The 18,072-nt window shown below is 40.2% G+C and overlaps 1 protein-coding gene across 3 annotated transcripts in view; it reads left to right on the top strand.

Moving 5' to 3' along the window:
• The window catches only part of ADAMTSL1 (ADAMTS like 1), a 684,387-nt gene that overhangs the window by 188,689 nt on the left and 477,626 nt on the right, over positions 1–18,072 (top strand). For all 3 annotated transcript variants that reach the window (XM_075067314.1, XM_075067313.1, XM_075067312.1), the window contains exon 2: positions 3,057–3,176. In XM_075067314.1, coding sequence (XP_074923415.1) covers positions 3,057–3,176 — 120 coding nt within the window. The remainder of the gene's footprint in view (positions 1–3,056; positions 3,177–18,072) is intronic.

Raw genomic sequence — 18,072 nt, 5'->3', positions numbered from 1 at the left:
GTGGTAATTTTTGGTCGTGAAAACTGGTATATTTAATGAATCCATCATTGCTATGACACAACGATACGAGTGTGTTACTCAGTGTTCACTACAGTGTATCAGGCTGGATATAAATTAAACCTTATCCTTTTCATAGAACCTTTTATAGCTGAGTAGTTCAAATGAGTAAGGTGCCCTTTACTGAGTCTGAAGTGTATCCAGAAGGGGCTATCTGCTCTCCTAAGCAGTATAAAAATAATTCAGGTTGTTCTGTGCAGACACACGAGGTTTTTCCATCCATTGCCCCTTTTTGTAGTATTTCCTAATTCCTCCCTTCTTTTCTTATTAGCTCTTCTCCTTCCAACCACCCTATTATAGTCATACTGACTTTGCAGCATCTCTGCTCTCACTGCCCAGCTGGAAGGGAAGACTCCCTCCCCTCAGACTGCAATACCAGCTATCTCCCAAGGAATGATAAATATAGTCTTCATCCACTCATTGGACATACTGAATGTCATATTCATGGTGTTCCCAGATGCTCCTTGTGACGGGTTCGATCACAGAGATCCCTTTGGACTGTCACCTGATGTGCGGAAATTACCTCTGAGCCTGTTTTTCCTGCCAGCTTGGGACTCCAGAAACCTACCTTGTTGAGCCAGACACACTAGCCTGCTGCAACACAGACCCAGGGTCTGGGCTATGCCCCCAAAGCTACAAATTTTAACTAAAAACAGCTCAGCAGGCTACCTGTCTCCAGCACCCAGTAGGCTCCAAACCCCAAATAAATCCATCTTACTCTGTATAAATTGTTCACTCTCTATATCACTGATAGAGATGCACAGCTGTTTGCTCCCCCAGGTATTAATCTCTTACTATGGGTTTATTAAGTATAAAAAGTAGGATGTAAGTGGTTCCAAGTAATAACAGACAGAACAAAGTAAGTCACCAAACAAAATAAAACAAAAACATGCAAGCCTAAGCCTAATACATTAAGAAACTGATTACAGGTAAATCTCACCCTCAGAGATGTTCCAGTAAGCTTCTTTCCCAGACTAGACTCCTTCCTAGTCTGGGCCCAATCCTTTCCCCTGGTACCGTCCTTGTTTGTTCCAGCAGACATCTCAGGTGGTAAGCAAGGATTTTCTCATGACTGGCTGCCCCCTTTTTCCTGCTCCACTTCCTTTCATAGTTTTGGCACAAGGCGGGAATCTTTTGTCTGTGCGTATCCCCATCCCCACCTCATCAATGGAAAAGTACATGGATTAAGATGGATTCCAGCATCATGTGATATGGTCACATGTCACTGTAAGATCCCCAGTCTCCATTCTTCCTGGGTTGGTCCACACCTACACAGGAAGGTTTGTAAGTAAATAAACCATTTACAACCAATTGTCTGTGTCAATGGGAGCCATCAACATTCTAAACTACCATTAATGGCCCACACTTTGAATAATTACAATAGGACTTCATAGTTATACTTCATATTTTTAGCTTCAGATAAAAGAATGATACATGCATACAAATAGGAGGAATATATTCAGTAGGTTATAATCTGTGTTATGATACCTTACAAGAGACCTTTTGCGTACAGCATATTCCATTTACATTATATTTACCCTCATAAGCATATTTCCGTAAAACACATGGAGTGCAACGTCACTCTTCTCCTGCTCAGCCTTTTAAAACTAGAGCTAGATTCATAGTAATTATGGCATCTAGTTTTTCAGGTGCAGGGATACAAGAAATAGTATCAGCAGAAGCGGGGGAGGGGGGGAAATCAGAACTAGTTTTTCTTGTTTACAAAATAGCTGGTAGATGGGTGTGTAATAACAGATTTGTGAGTAATGGTTCTCCATTTGTAAGTAATGTGCTCTTCTCAAGCTCACAAGCAATTACCCGGGATATCGTACATTGTTATAGCACTTGGTATTCCATATATACCCAAAGTGGTTGCCATTCCAAAATCAACAGTTAACATGCATTAGTATCTGATCATAAATATTGACTCTTGAAGGATGTATATTATGTTAGATGTATAAACTGTAGTCCCAGTTACTGAAATATAAAAACAAAATGTAATTGTTTACATACAGGCCTGGAGCTGTTTAGATAAAAACAAATCTAGCAAGACTGTACTTTAGCAAGTTGAGCCTTGTTCAAAACATGTTGCAACAGAAATTAAATTGGAAAAGTTACTAGAATTCCAGTTAATAATTAGATCCCTATTTTCTGTTGCTGACTTCCTCCAACATTTCTCTTTGCTGTGGAATTCCTCATTTCAGCCCAAAGGTAGCTTTTTGTTTGTTGGAACTTTGAAGGAAAAAACCCATAAGTATTACTGGTTTTGAGAATTTAAAACATGTTCTAATTTTTAAAAATTATAACAACACCAAGGAACACAATGAGAAATTAATTATCATTAGTAGCATTACAGTAGCACCTAAGGCACTGTTCTGACATGTAATGAAATGACAGTCTCTGCCTCAAAGAGCTTACAAACTTTGTTAGGCTTGGAAATAACTAATTCAGAAATTAAATTAAAATGATCAACCATGCATGTGCAGTGTTTTATTTTCCTTACCCATTAAGGTGCATATGCACTTATGTACATACATGATTTTGGCCTTAGTAGCATCCATCTCTACACATACCTAAACATTTCCCCTTCTTACCACGCAACTTTTACATAGGCCCAATGGATTAGGACATCTCTGGGAGTTCTGTCTGTATAGTTCAGAATGTGTTTTAAGAAGATATTACTTCACTAAAGAGCATTTTAACTGTGAACTACTGCTCTGCAGGCCATACTACTTGAGAAACAAAATTCCAGCTTGTTCCATCAACAGAGCTTTTGTATCATTGAACATAAGAGTAAACTATTAACTACTTATTTCTATTAAATGCAGGTCTCCGTTTTCATTAATGGCCACTCTGGTCAAAGCTGGAATTAATTTAGTAGGAGACAAAAGGCAATTAACAAATATGCTAGTTCACTAGGTCTTGTCTTTTTCTTTCTTGGATACATTCTTGATGGCAATGTTGGGGCACTGCTTTTTATGATGTCAATATCTTTCTAGGTTTGTGGAGACCAAAACCAAGGAGCTATTTTTCTGCGTGAATTTACATTGATTCGGAGAGAGAGCCTCCATGACGATTTCTTGTCCGATTTGCTGAATAACCATAAAACTGAAGATCCGGTAGGACTCTCTTTTTTTTAAATACTTGTTTTATTAATACTTCATACTGAAATGAACATTTTCTGTGCTGTGAAATTTTGCATCCGGTTCTTTGCTCTGTTGTCCCTTTATGGAAAGGTTCAGGCCTTAGATGTTAGGAAGAAAACAACAAATATGACCAGAATAGAAATGCAATTAGAATAGCGACAGGCTTGTGTGGAAAATTTCTGGTGCATGATATACCTGCTGTACATTTAGGGACATTTTTTTCAAAGGAGCCATAATTTGGTCTCTAAAATTATGGCAGCAATATTCTTCCTCTGAGATTTTGGGTGTCTAGGTTTCTGCTTTAATTCCATTTGCACACACAAGGCAGTTTGCACAATTTTTTTTTTGTGTTCCACAAAAAGCTTTGTTGTGGAAAACACTTTGTATTTCAGCGTCTCTACTTGAAAATACCATCCTGAAAACTACTTCAGCATTGAAGTGCATTTTGAAGGAACAATAGACAAAACTAAGGATGTTTTGCAGAGAGTCCGTAGATGGAATGGTACTAAAAAGGAAGAGAGAAGAATGGATTTAGAAGAAAAAGTTTTCTTGTTATCCAGTCTGATGGATTCTTTTTCCACTACCTCTTTTGTGTGTGTCTCTGCAAGATTCCAGTTTAAAAGTATGAGGGATTTCAAACTGAATATTTAGCAGTTTGTTCTCTGATACTTTTAAGTGAAAACATTTACAAAGCGAAACAGTTCTGAATGATATGTTGAATTGTGCTTTAATTTGAAACGAAACAAAGCAGATGATTTTATCATGACAGTAAATTTGCCAGCCTAATCCTTTCAATGGCGGACTTCTTGTTTTCTAATACACTGTGGTTAAACTGAAATAGTGGCAAATCAGCAGCTGATATGTTCCTGGATTGTTGATGTGTTTTAGAGATTATAGCCTAGAATAATGATCCTGTGGGGAGTGAAGGAAAGAACAAGAAGCTGAAAAGAAGATTCAGCATGGAATAATCATGTGTTGGAGCGATGATGTTTACTGCATACTATATCTACTTATCTAGTAGTCTAGGAAAGCAATGGCTCAAGTTATCTTTTCCAGGCCATGAAAGACTAGCCAATTACCATTTGTGAGAACATAATTGTACTGGGATGTTGGAGGGATGACTTTTTTTAATAAATCTTGTTGCTTAGGTCAAAGAACCCAGTTAACAAAGGGAATACAAAACATTAAACAATCCACTGTGTTTGTGCTAATCCATCTGCTTTCTGACAAACTGTCCTTGGCATTTTACAATCCCGCTAAAAGAGTTCACAGATTGGGCAAAATCAACACTTTGCTTTATCAGTGTTTGTAATTTTATAGGGAGTTCAGAGCAGTATCAAGCAACTGCTTTACTGCCAGTGCAATAAAGATTCTTTGTAAAGATACTATAATTTCTCCCCTCCTCCCAGCAACGATTGATGATGTGGGACCTGAATCATTGTGTATTAGAACTATTGAGGCCATGCAGCCTAGTCTAGCAAGCAGCTTTTTTATTACAGTTTTTTCTGTATCACTGACTTGGCCTGTTGTTGTCTTGGAATGTCTTGGTCTTGTGCCCGATTGCAAGTGTATTAGGATATTGTTGACAAGTGAAAGCATTGTGTAAATTACCCAAAGTTTTCCTCCATCCCACAAAATCTACATTAAAAGAGCATTATTAAGGTTGCAAAGTCAAACACTCCATAGTTAGGAGATGCCAGCTTTAAGATTGCCTGTGCAACCTTAATTCAGCCCCCTTATGCATATGTATATCGACACAGTCTTTAATGACATAATCACATACTGTTTTTTTTCCCACAATACCCCTGCCTCTTTCAGTATAGCTGAATAGGATAGCTGTTGCTTAACTAATGAACAGCTATTCAATATTTTGTTTTCTCCTTGTTCAGTGTGGCCTTATTTTCTACACACAATTCAAACCCTGTTCTGAAGACAAAATTATTAATATCCTCCTAGGCTGTTGTAAATTGTCCATTGCTACCAATCTGAGTGCTTTACAGACATTAATGAATTTATCTTCATGATACCCCAGTGAGATGAGGATGGTATTATCTCCATTTTAAAGTTGAGGAACAGAGGCACAGAAAGATTAAGGTCAAAAGCATCCACTAATTTTAAGTGGATTTTTGAGACACTTCGGACCTAGCATTATATAGTACTTGATATGCTCAAAGCACAGCTCCGGTTGATTCCAGTTGCAGCTGAGAGTGCTCAGCACTTTTGCACATCAGACTCCAGGATCTCAAGTCAAGCACTCCAAAAATGAGGAACACACAATTAGTGATCAGCTGTGGAAAGTTTGATTTTTAAGTGTCTTGTTTAACATCACATAAGAACTGTTTGGCAAAGGGTTCTCCAGGGTAACATTCAGTTGCCTTAACCATGAGACCATCCATTCTCCGACTGTAATTTACGGCTTCGTTCACTGCACCCCTTCCAACTTCTGCAACAAATGACAGGGATCCTACGGACAATAACCTTCCTCACTGCGCAACCCTTATTCATCATGTGCACTGACTGAGGCAGGGGTCTTGAGGGGGAAGGGGGAAAGATCTGTGATCATGTAACTTAAGACTGTGTCATAATGCATACACACACAGGGGGCTGAATTAAGGTTGTATGAGCAGCTTCTCAACAAAATGTTTGCAAGATTTTTTTTAACATGGGTTAAACATTCCCCCTAATCTTGTTCTGGGAAACAGCTGTACTGTTTTTGCTGGCATTAAAAAGCATGAGCCAGATACCAAGCATTGGAAATTTCAGACTGGGTGGTTCAAGTTCGACAAAGTTGAGAAGCAACTGGAAAACAAGCTCTTTTAATGGAAAGTGGTGGATTGATCTTAACTATAGACAGTGCTACCTGTGCCATGTAAAATAAAATGAGACATTCTTTCCTAAAGTGTCTGTTGTCATTAGAAGTTGTATAGAGAGTAGACATATTTGCAAAACATGTAACGAATCCTGATCCATTTTTGGAATAAGAAATGCAAGCAGATAATGTTTCAAATAAAAACATTTCTAACAAAAAATGAAGTGACAGTTGAATACAAGGAAAGCTCATCTTGGGTATCTGGTAACATAAAATTTGCCATAGTAGATCAGAGCAATAATTTGTCTGCTCTAGTATCTTGCCTCCAACAGAGGCCAATATCTCTGCTTCAGAGGGAGCTCCATATATTTATGAAATTATGTATCAGTGAGTGGTGGAGGAGGGAGTTCTCTTCTGATTCCTGCAGAGAATTGGCTTCCTTGCTTTCTACCTCAAAGATTTAAATTTAATTACTCTTCAGTATTTCACATGGTAAAGCAATAAATGTTAATTGTCACCTGAATTATCCATTCACTGTGTTTAATTTCCTGATCTTCTGAGTTAGTGAAATCAACAAGCTAACTACTAACTGCAAACTGCACTGAGATATTAAAATCACTGCACTTTAGTGTGATAATTTGTTTAGAGTTTTTATGTTATGGGAAAGGAGGCACTTGCCACTAACACATGCACCATCTAACCTAAGGATTAAGCATGTGTTAGAAGAAGTTACTCCAGCCCAAGAAGTTACTCCAGTTCAAATCGCTGAAGGCTCTAGGGTCCCCTGTCAAGAATCCTGTTGAAGGAGGAGGGATAGAGAGATGTTAACCAGCAATTAATTATTTTCTTTACCTGGCACAATTGGGGTAATGACCACAATGTGCTAGGAAAGGAGTGCTCTCTCTGGGACACGCCTCTGGCCATAGCCATGCATATGTTTATTAGACAGCCACGGTCAATGATGCCAATTGCCTCAGTGTGCTGTCATTCATAAGGGAAATGTGTGTGGCTATGTGGTGGATAATCTGGCTTACTTTGCACTGGTACTGTAACTACCTCATAAAGCCTTTCCCTAAGGGCTGGGTAGCGTTCAGGTGTAATTGTGCTACACGTAAGTAACTATTGCAGCCACTGTGGTTGGTGGGTTGTGCAGTCACTGTCTATTAGCAACCATATGGGGACTCTTGAGTGAAGTAGAATATGGAGTTACCCAAATTTTTACTTCACTTCATATAACACCTGGTATAGTGCAGTACAGCACAGTCATTCCCATCTTTCAACTACAGTATCACACAAACCCCAGTTCCATGAGCTTGTGCACCACTTGCTCAATGGCCTGAGACCTCAAACAAGTGCTCCTGTTTTCTTCCTTTTTTGCCTATTCTTCTGTGCAGTAAATCTTAGCTTTTTGACATTGTGACCTTTAAATCCCATTTTGAACTATCATCAAGAATCAAGCCTGTTGACATAGCACTGTGAGCATTAACCTCAGATACTTGATTTTAAAAAGGCGTCTCTAGCTGGGGAAAGATTTTATATTTTGAATATTTTCCATTCTGTTCTAACCAATAATTTAAAATTATAATGAATGTAGCAGAATGATGAACCTCCTATCCCCTGAACAGTTTTTTTCTTGAAAAAAGAGAAAACAAAGAACTATTAAAAAGAGAGATGGACAGAGGGAAGCTAGGACAGAACTAACTAAGCTAAGACAGTTGTCAGTGCACATGCATTTTGAGGCTTTAGCAGTAACCAAATACAAACAGTTTACAGATTTACTAGGTTTATTTTATTTTTCAGAAAGTGTTCTTATTTTTCCAAGTGCTTTACTGTTTATGTTGCAGTCCATTGTTAAATGGCAGTAATAATGTCTGTGACACGCACACAGGGGAGTTGAAGGTAGTGCAAGAATTAATTGTAGCAAGCAATGATTTTTAAAAGAAAGATAATTAAAGTTTGAAGTATTCTATGGATATGTCTGATTTTGACACAGTGGAATTACTCCAGGCTTCCACCAGTGTAAAGTACACTAGACTTAAGCCCTCTCTGTTCAGTAATTGGATCTTAGCATAGGTTTTACTCTGGTTTTTATAGTGCTTAGTTTAATCTATAAGAGAACACTTACCTACGCTCTAGCTAAGCAGTGTCTGGCCTTTCTAGGCTGAGGTACCAATGCATTGTTTGAAAAAGGTTGAGGTCACAACTGATACTTTTCTGGCAGTTTCTCTGCCCTGAGTGGCACAAAGGAAATGGAAACGACCTCTAAATTCTGTTAGTGATTCCTTGGTAATGGGGGAGTCCCCAGCAGGTGCAGAGACAGCATAGCTTGCTCCCATGCCTTCTTCCCCAGAGCCCCTGGCTCAGGAGGTGAAGAGGAATGCATTGAGGAGGGAGTGGAGGCATCAGTATCCTACTAACTATCCATCATTGCTTGGATGTTAGTTAGAGCATCCCCTAGGCGCTAGAATCAGCAGTGTTGCCAACTCGAAGTGTGACATTTTGGTGATTGCCCTGACCAGTAAGGGTCTGTATCTGCCTGCCTTGTAACTGTACATGCCTTAATGCTGCATTGCTGTGGCTTAGAGCTCTGACACCGGTAGCCAGCCTACAAGCATAAAGGTTTCGTACTTGCTTCCAATAGCCTAGTTTCTCCTTGCAGGGTTACCCCCAATAGCCCATCTTATCCTAGTCCACCTAAATCCATCTCCCACCCCCACCTTGTGTTGTTCACTACCAGACTTTTCCCTTATGGTTGTTCAACCCTGAAGGAGTGAAACCTTCCCCCAGTTATCAGTCCACTTGGGATTGCATGCTCCACCCAGTTGGCACAACAGAGACCTGCGTAGGGTAAAAATAATCTAAGTGTGTGTAATAGAAAAATCACAGATTCAAAGATGAAATAGTAAGACAAAGCAAACGCATACAAGTTATATGGAAAAAAGAACACACGGATGTCGCCTCAAGCTTTACACTTCTATATTAGCTGCGTTCTCATCTCTAATACAAGTTACCTGTTGCCTCTGAACTTCCTGTGTGCCTTCCTTTCCCTGTGTGCCCTCTTTCATAGAGGAGAGCTGGAGTTTCATGGACAGCACCCTGCTTACGTGCTGACCCTGCATTTCTGGGATCACCTTCACTTCAAATACCTTCTCTTTTAACAAGATGGGTAACGTTTTTTTCTTTCTTTCGAGCTATGATAATTCATGGTTACATGGTGCAAGGAAACTCCTTTCTTCCTTAGTGTTCCAAGACTGGGGTTTGCTTTTTAGTTTTCATTAACTTTAATGGTCCACCCATTGTCTTTCCCAGGTTGTACAATGGTCGGTGCTTCATGTGAACCACTAGTCTCAGAGGTGCCTCTCCATGCCTGATTGCTTCCCCATATCGCTGTGAGATGATGCTGGAGTAGCACCCTTGTTACAACATGCATACGTTCATAGCCCTACCGTGTGCACACACCTCCTGATGGCCATCAGTTTTAGAACATTATGTGCATTCATAAGACTTTACTTGTCATCTATTTGTACACAATACAACTGGGTGATTCAATTGTTTGTTCTGTGGGGATCGGGTCTCCTGTTTTCTCCAGGGGCTGTCTGGACCCTGATGGTCGCACCACACCTCTGAAAATTGTGAGTCGCCCACTAAAATCATGAGACTGGCTTAAAAATAAGGAGATTTAAAGCAGAGTCAGCTGATCTCCTATCCACAGTCTGACACAGAATCAAGGAATGGACAACAGCTGCTCAGATTGCTCCCAGTTCATGCCATGGCTGCTCCTGGGGCGATAGGGGAAACAGCAGAAGGCAGTTAGGGAGGTGATACACCCTACCTCCTCTCTTTATCAATAGACCTGATTCAAGCACTTAATTTCCCTTCCATGGTGAGGCTTAGGGAGCACATCTTCAATTCATAACCAAATATACATTTTCTTAATTAAGTCACCCTAAAGACCCCTCATGGCTCCAGGGCCACAGGTTGGTCCCTACTGCTGGAGGAGAATCTGAAAATCACTGCACATAAGTGCAGCCTGAAAGTGCCATATAATTTAAACAAAATTCTAATTAAAGGAATTCTGTTCTTCTATCTGAGCTTGTTCCTGCGTTCATCATGTAAGACAACTGATAGTCTAGTGTCTCATAAATCATATTGTTGTTCCCCTATAAGTACCATGATGTGTTTACATTAAAGTTCAAGGGAGGTGATAAACTGCTCTCCACTTTGACGTCCCTCAACTCGCTTGGAAAATATGTATAGCATTAAACTTCATGAATGTGAGTTGGGCTAGGAGAGTGAGTGTCCCTGTGTCCACACAGTTCTTTGAATATAGACACTGCTTCTTTGCAAACAGCCTGTTTAAAGAACCTTCCTTTATAAATGTCTCCAATAAATATTTCTGGGTCTATATTTACTTTATAAAAATGTTACTTGCTTCCTGCAGATTAAATTACTTCTAAATTGCTAAAGCCTTTTGTTATCTTAATGGTTTATCTGCTTTAAAAAGGCAAAGTTTTTAAAATATGTTTAGGGATCTGTGAATCTTCAGAAACTTAGACAGAGAATTGGCATTTCCCATGTGTCTCTATTTCAGCCCTTCTAGATGTACTCAGACTTCAAAGGTTCTTATTGTTTTCTGGTCCATTTCCCTGATCTGCTCTTAACAATGACATTTTTTCTCTGTCTCTTTAAAAATGGGAGCATGACCTTTTTAACGTTTGGGGCCCATTACTGTGGCTATATATTTTTTTCTTTGTTGGAAAGCCAATCAAGATACCATTGCTGAATGGAAATTGCACTCCAAAGCTTGGACTCTAAGTCCCGCAGCTGCCAAAATTGCCAAAACTGTATCTAGTGTGGGAGTTGACATAGGAGAAAAGGGAGGATGTCTTGAGAAAGACAATGTAATTAGCCTTCTCCGCATTAGGAAAACTACCCCTTACTGACATTGGTGATGAACTGAGCATGATTTAACTACCACTTTTGAAATGATCTAGAACACAGTTTGTCCTGGTCTACACTTACAGTTAATCAGTGTTCAAACGGGTTCATATGCACCTCTCACTGACACCTGTTCTCAGCAATGGATAAGTTCCTTAATGTAGGCACAGCAAGTGTGTGTATGTATGGGGTAGCTTTTCTGTTTGCTGTTTGAAATGACTGTGGGCCCCTTTCCATCACACTACTGCCTTTGCTGCTGTGTCCCTCTCTCTATGCGCTGCTACCCCTCTCCTACTGCCTTTTTGTTAGTCTGTCTTCTGTTTGCAACTCCTGTCAATTTGATATCCTCAGCACATGGTTGTTAAAATGGTATTTGTGAAAATTGCTGATTAAGCTAAAGTGGGAAGAGACTATAAGAAGTCACGAGGATATGATGGTATGCACCCAAGGTATCTGAAGGAACTCAAATATGAAATTGCAGAACTGCTAACTGTGATATGTGACCTATTGCTTAAAACAGTCCCTGTACCAGAAGACTGGAGGATAGCTACTGTAACACTGATATTTAAAAAGGCTCCAGAGGTGATCCTGTGACTTTTACGAGCCAATAAGCCTAACTTCGGTACCAGGCAAACTGGCTGTAACTATGTAATGAACAGAATTAGCAGACACACAGGAACATGTTTTGTTGGGAAATAGTAAACAAGGCTTTTGTGGTGAGGCATGATTTCCCTTTAATCTATTAAAATTCTTTGAGGGTGTCATCAAACCTGTGGACAAGGGTTTATTCGGTTGATATAGTGTACTTGGACTTTCTGAAAGCCTTTGACAAGGTCCCTCACCAAAGGCTCTTAAACAAAGTAGGCAGTCATGGGATAAGAGGAAGGGTCCTCTCACGGATCAGTAACTGGTTAAAAGTTAGTGAACAAGGGGTCACTTTTCACAACGGAGAGAGGTAAGGAGTGGGGTCCAGGGATCTGTACTGGTACCAGTGCTGTTCAACATATTCATAAATGATCTGGAAAAAAAGTGGTAAACAGTGAGGTGGCAAAAATTGCAGATGACAGAAGGTTGCTCAAGATAATTAAGTCTAAAACTGACTCTGAAAAGTTACAAAGGGATCTCACAAAACTGAGTAACTGGGCAGGAAAATGGCACATAAAATTCAATGTAACTTCATGTTTTAGGTATCCCTAAGCCTCTAACTGCCAGATGCTGGGACTGGATGACAGGGCATGGATCACTCAATAATTGCCAGGTTCTGTTCATTCCCTCTGAAGTATGACACCGGCCACTGTTGAAAGGAGGATGCTGGGCTAGATGGACCATTGATCTGACCCAGTATGACTGTTATGATATGTAGATGCAAATATCAGTAAGGACAGACAAATAATACAAAAAGACTCTGGGTAGTGTTGGATGATAAAGTGGTAAGAACAGACTTGTGGCTATGCTACATCTTCCTTCGTTGCTACCACTGCTGGAGCCGTTCTGGTGGTGAATTACAAATTCCATTTTTTCTGGAGTAGATGAAAACCTGCATCTAGACAGCTAAAAGTTTTCAGTAGGTAGTATGGTGTAACAAATTGCTAATTCAAATATGCTGGCGATCTGTTTTCCCTTTTGTGGGACCAGGACCGGCGCTAGGGGTTTTAGCGCCCTAAGTGCACGGCAATTTCGCCGCCCTGGTCCCACGGCTCTGGTGGAGCTGCCGCAGTGGTGCCTGCGGGAGGTCTACCGGAGCCGCGGGAGCAGCCAACTGTTCGCAGGCACGACTGCAGCAGCTCCACCAGAGCCGCGGACCAGTGGACCCTCCACAGGCAAGACTGCGGCAACTCCACCGGAGCTGCCTGCCGCGCCCCCCCCCCCGCCGGCAAAATGCCGCCCACCAATAATCCTGGCACCCTAGGCAATTGCCTAGGCCACCTAAATGGAAGTGCTGGCCTTCTGTGGGACTTACTATTAACCCAAAGTAACAGGAAAACTTTTTGCCTGCTTGGTTATGACAGTGTTTTTTGTTGGGTTTTTAAAAAATGTTTTCCCTTCCTTCATGGGCATTAACAGATATAAAACTGATTGCAGTGCTTTCAGAGCCCACAAATTTGTATTTCTTCATGCCCTATTATCTCTGTGTTACAGTCAGCATACAACTTAGTCACTTTTCTTCGAAGGCTGATCATTTTTAAAGGAGCAGATAGCAGGTTTAGGTCATGTCTACAATGTGAATTTCAGAACTCTGAAGTTTCATATAAAGATAGTGGGATCTCCTTTAATCAAACTGCCTACAGCTAAGCTGTCTAGAAATAAGTAGAGAAGCAGATCACAATTTCCTCCTGCACTTCATCCATTATTCAAATTAACCCAATGAATGTGTTTCCAGAATTTTTAATTCAATGGATTTCTTGTTAGCAGTATGATACTGTAATATATGAAATGTGATCTGTATTGTTGGTGGTGTTCATACATGTAAGCCTAGATTCTCCTTTGCATTAGGGCACCCTTGTGCACCTCTGCTGGCACAAAACTGGTTTAATTGGTCATCCACCACTAATATAGCAGCCCCTATGCTGCCCTCCACCCTGTGGCTGGCACGGGGTGTGACCAGATGACCTTATTCCTTGGTGATCACTAGCTGCCATTGTAGCCAACTGGAGATGTTGCCTGCCAGTGCCAACCTTCAGGTTGCTATACCTTGGCCTGGGGGATGGAGCAGCCTCAGAGGAGTTGAAAGTCGCCTTTGCAAAATTCTTCGCTCCATCATCCCAAATTGCACCAAGTGCTTTTAACGTTGGAGCCAAAGACTGTAAGGACTTTGGGGGCAGTGACTGTCTCTTGCTATTCGTATATAAAGTGCCCAGTGCAACCTTAATCCTCACAAGAGCCTCTGAGCACTGTAAAGCAAATCAATATTTGTTCCTATTCCCTGTTTGCACGTGCATAAGACTTCTATAGCCAGTAAGGAGGCCTGAGAAGCCACTGGTGCTTTTAGACTCAGGGAGAGGTAGCAGTCACAAAGGATTAGAGAATATTAGAAATGTTTAAACCTCTTCCTTTGTGGATCACACACAGCCTTGTGAAGGCATCATTCCTAGAGAAAATTATAGTACCGTAAAATTTATTGGCAGGATTCAGAGTTTAAATGTAGTTTTCTCTTGTAACATTCACACAAAGTAATTGTGTATGCCTGTGCATTTCCTAGCGATCAAGTGGCTGTCATATCCTGGTCTGGCTCATTTAATTGTCATTGATCCAGGAAGCTAATGAGGGGTATTGGGAACCCTGCCCTGCTGTGTTAAGCAGGATACCATCATTTTCAGTGCTGGCAAATTCTCTGTGAAAGCAGAGTGGACATTATGTTGCACTGGGAGTCAGGAGACCTCTGGTGTAACTTTAGTCCAGTCATTTTGCCTCTCTGTGCCTCCTTCTCCTCCCATCCTTTGTCTTGTCTATTTAGACTATAAACTCTCTGGGTCAGGGATTGACTCATATTATTATGTGTGCAGGGCCTAGTAAAATGGGGTCCTGAACTCAGGGCTACCATAATTCAAGTAGTTAATGAAACACTTCACACAAACATTCATGTGAGCAAAACTCAGTCCTTTGAATGTTCCCATAAAGGAATGTAAAACAGAGTGCAAGTGTGGCCAAGCAAATCCATTATTAAAATCAAGTGGATGCTTGCAGAACATTTAGGTGGTATTTGCCCAGCTTCCATTATGCATATTTAAAAAGTAATTGATTGAGAAAGCAATGCATGAATGGAGTTGGAATAAAATGCTCATCTCCATTTTAAATAATGTTGCTGCTTCACTACAGTCAAACATAGCAATATGGCTTTAATGATGAGTTTCTACATGCCGTAACTGTTAAATCCATAATGTATTTAGTCAAATGGCATTTAATTAACCTTCCATAATTCTTATTAAATCCTTATCCGAGGATTGCATTAATGTAAGCCCCAGATTTTTATTTTTAGAAGCTTTTCTCTACTTTTCTTTGCGGGCAGCTAGCAATCTTGCTTGCAGATCAGTGAGACAGATGCATATCCATATATCTTGGCTCTGCTCCATCAATCCTTATCATGAGATGTTTGTAAGATTCTGATTATTCCAGATTCAGATTTTCAGGAAAAGCAGACAGTAAGATCTTCTTGATACAGTCTGAACTTGGGGTCTGAGAAGAATTTTCCTAAGAGATCTAATACAAATAAACTTTCTAGTTAAGAAGTACCAGTTCATTGTAGTTTTATTTCTATTGTATAGAGGCTATAGTTAGTGAACTTGGAAACTAGAGCCATTTAGATTTTTGCATTTTCTTTCAGAGGCCAAGGCAATCCTTTGCCTACCCCTCTTTCCTGCTGAGGCATTCTTGTGATTCTGATCCAACAGGATAGTAGTTGTTGTTCAGCATGATCTAAAAGATTTGAATAGAAAACTGTATTCTGTTCTCTCTAGGGTTTTCATATTGCACTTATCACCATAGTATCTGAATGCCTTCCAGTAGTGCATTAAGGTATGTGATAACAGCTGTCACTTGTTTTGTTCTTTCATCCTCTATCCATGGGAAGAAGTGTGTGCAGTGGAGTGTCTGTTTTTGGTAGGGTTTGGACTTTTTTAAAAAATATACATGTTGCTACATATTTGTTAGAGAAGGCCAGGTCAAAGAAATGCCCCTTGGACTTGGGAATGGAAGGTGCTGAGGTTTTTGATGGCCCACAGGTCTTGAGGGAGCTCCATCTGCACCCTGGGATTGGTCACCGCGAAAATTCTCTCTCTCTCTCACAGATAAGCTTTACCTTTATTGTAGGGAGTTTCGTTGTGCTACAGAGGAGTGTGGCTGTTGACTCTGGTCTTCATCTCAGAGCTTTAGATGGTCTTTTAGATATCCTCAACCCAGGCCATGAAGTGCTTTGAAAATAAGGACCAGGACTTTAAACTTGATTAGAAATTCTACGTGAAGCCAGTGTAGAGAGCGGAGGACTGATTTGATGTTTGCAATAACCTGTGTTGCTGAGAAGCTGCATTACAGTGTTCTGTCCTAGTTGGCGTTTCGTACGTGCTGAGTCTTCATGCATGGGTATATCACAGTGCGGTACTCCAGCCATCATTGTAAAGCAATAATGGGAAGATTGGGAATCATTAATGTTCAGAATGTTGGAAATCTTTAAGAAAGGGATAGAAAGTTATCATATTGTCTCTATAGAGATCCATGGTATGCTTGCAGATGTGGTTGCTCCATCTCAAAAAAGATAAATTGAACTTGGAAAAGGTTCAGAAAAGGGCAACAAAAATGATTAGGGGTATGGAATGGCTGCCATACGAGGAGAGATTAATAAGACTGGGACTTTTCAGCTTGGAAAAGAGACAACTAAGGGGGATATGATAGAGGTCTATAAAATCATGACTGATGTGGAGAAAGTAAATAAGAAGTGTTATTTACTCCTCATAACAAGAACTAGGAAAGAAGAAATGAAATTAATAGGCAGCAGGTTTAAAACAAAAGGAAATATTTTTTCACACAGCGCACAGTCAACCTGTGGAACTCCTTGCCAGATGCTGTTGTGAATGTCAAGACTATAACAGGGTTCCAAAGAGCACTAGATAAATTCATGGAGAATGTCCATCAATGGCTATTGGCAGAGATGGTGTCTGTAGCCTCTGTTTGCCAGAAGCTGGAAATGGGTAATAGGGGATGGAACACTTAAATGGAAATTTTCAAAGGAGTTTGGTACCCAACTCCTTTGAGCACCACTGGAATTTTTGGCCTTCTCTTTTTATCCTGAAGGGTATTTCCTTTTTTCTCCCAACAGAGAAGGAATAATTTTTTTTATCACAGGATATATGCCTGGCTTAACATGAGTAATGGGTGAGGCCTCATTTCTTGGGAGACAGTATTAGGGAGGTAAATGGATCAGCAGGCTGTAAACAGAATGCCTATACTAGTTAAGATAAGGGGGACCACCCGGGGAACCATTTACAATAGACAAGTTGATAATGGATAAAGTAAGCCTGGAACATAAGATGAGCTAAAGAGCTAGTCGTGCATGTACAGTGCGTGCTGTACGAGGATTGGTTCCTACAAAGCAACCAAGTGTGATGCAGTGTATAGTAAATGCAGTGTTATGTGTAAATGTACATAAATAAAGGAAGCGTCTTGCTCTGTAACGTCGAATGTATGGTAAGCCCCATATCCAGCTCTATGCTTGAGTCTGATTAAATCAGCATAGCTTTGCAAATAAGGAACCTGAGTGACGAGACTGGAGTTGCAAACTGAGTTCCTGGGGAACCAAAAGTCCCAACACAGGGCAGTTAGGGATTATATTTCAGGGTCTGTTACTGATCTGGTATGTGACCACAGGCAAAGGACTTCTCGCTGCCTTTGTTTCCCCATTTGTAAAATGGGAAGAGAAGTAAAATAGCTCATAGGGATTTTTAAAAAAGTTTATTAGTGTTTGTAAAGTATTTTGAGATCCTCAGATGGAAGGCATTATAAAAGTGCAAAGTATTAATATTTCAAATGTATTAAGAAAAGTGTGTAGAATTTTGAAAAAATCCCAAAGTTAAAGGCTGATTTAGTCATAAGGCTGGGTGGGATGTAGTAAAGTTATTCCCGCTGTGTTTGGAACATGCCCAAAAGAGTGTGTTCCAGCTTACAGAGAGGAGGAAACCTGAGTAATTTATTAAAGGAGCAGCTGTATGAAAGAGTTTCAATTCCTTAAAATTCTCACAGAAAATGCAGACCATGCTACCACTGTGTCTGAGTTGACTGGTTTCTCAAATGTAGGTTATTAATATGTAAAATATGGCTGGCTGTGTGTATTGTAAGGGTGAGTGAATTTGTTTTGATTAGTTTTAAACCCATTTTATGATCATGGGCTGAAAAGTCTTGCCCCAAATCAAACAGGGTTGCAGTCGTCTTAGGTAAGATTGTGTAGGATGAGAAATCCTAATGAAAAATAAACCTTGCAAATAGGACAGCTACTTGTTATACTTTTGAATGGGCTGGCTACTATCCCTAACCCAAAGCACAGGCTTCCCTGGACCTACAAAAACAGGATGGAATTTGTATTTTGAAATTGAATCTCCACTGAAGAGAGAAACATGGATTTAAATCACAGGAAAA

The sequence above is a fragment of the Chelonoidis abingdonii genome, chromosome 6 (assembly GCF_003597395.2).
Source record: "Chelonoidis abingdonii isolate Lonesome George chromosome 6, CheloAbing_2.0, whole genome shotgun sequence".
NCBI classification, from domain to species: Eukaryota; Metazoa; Chordata; order Testudines; family Testudinidae; genus Chelonoidis; species Chelonoidis abingdonii.
The sequence above is the reverse complement of the archived record's forward strand: the minus strand, read 5'-3'. Positions and strand labels throughout refer to the sequence as shown.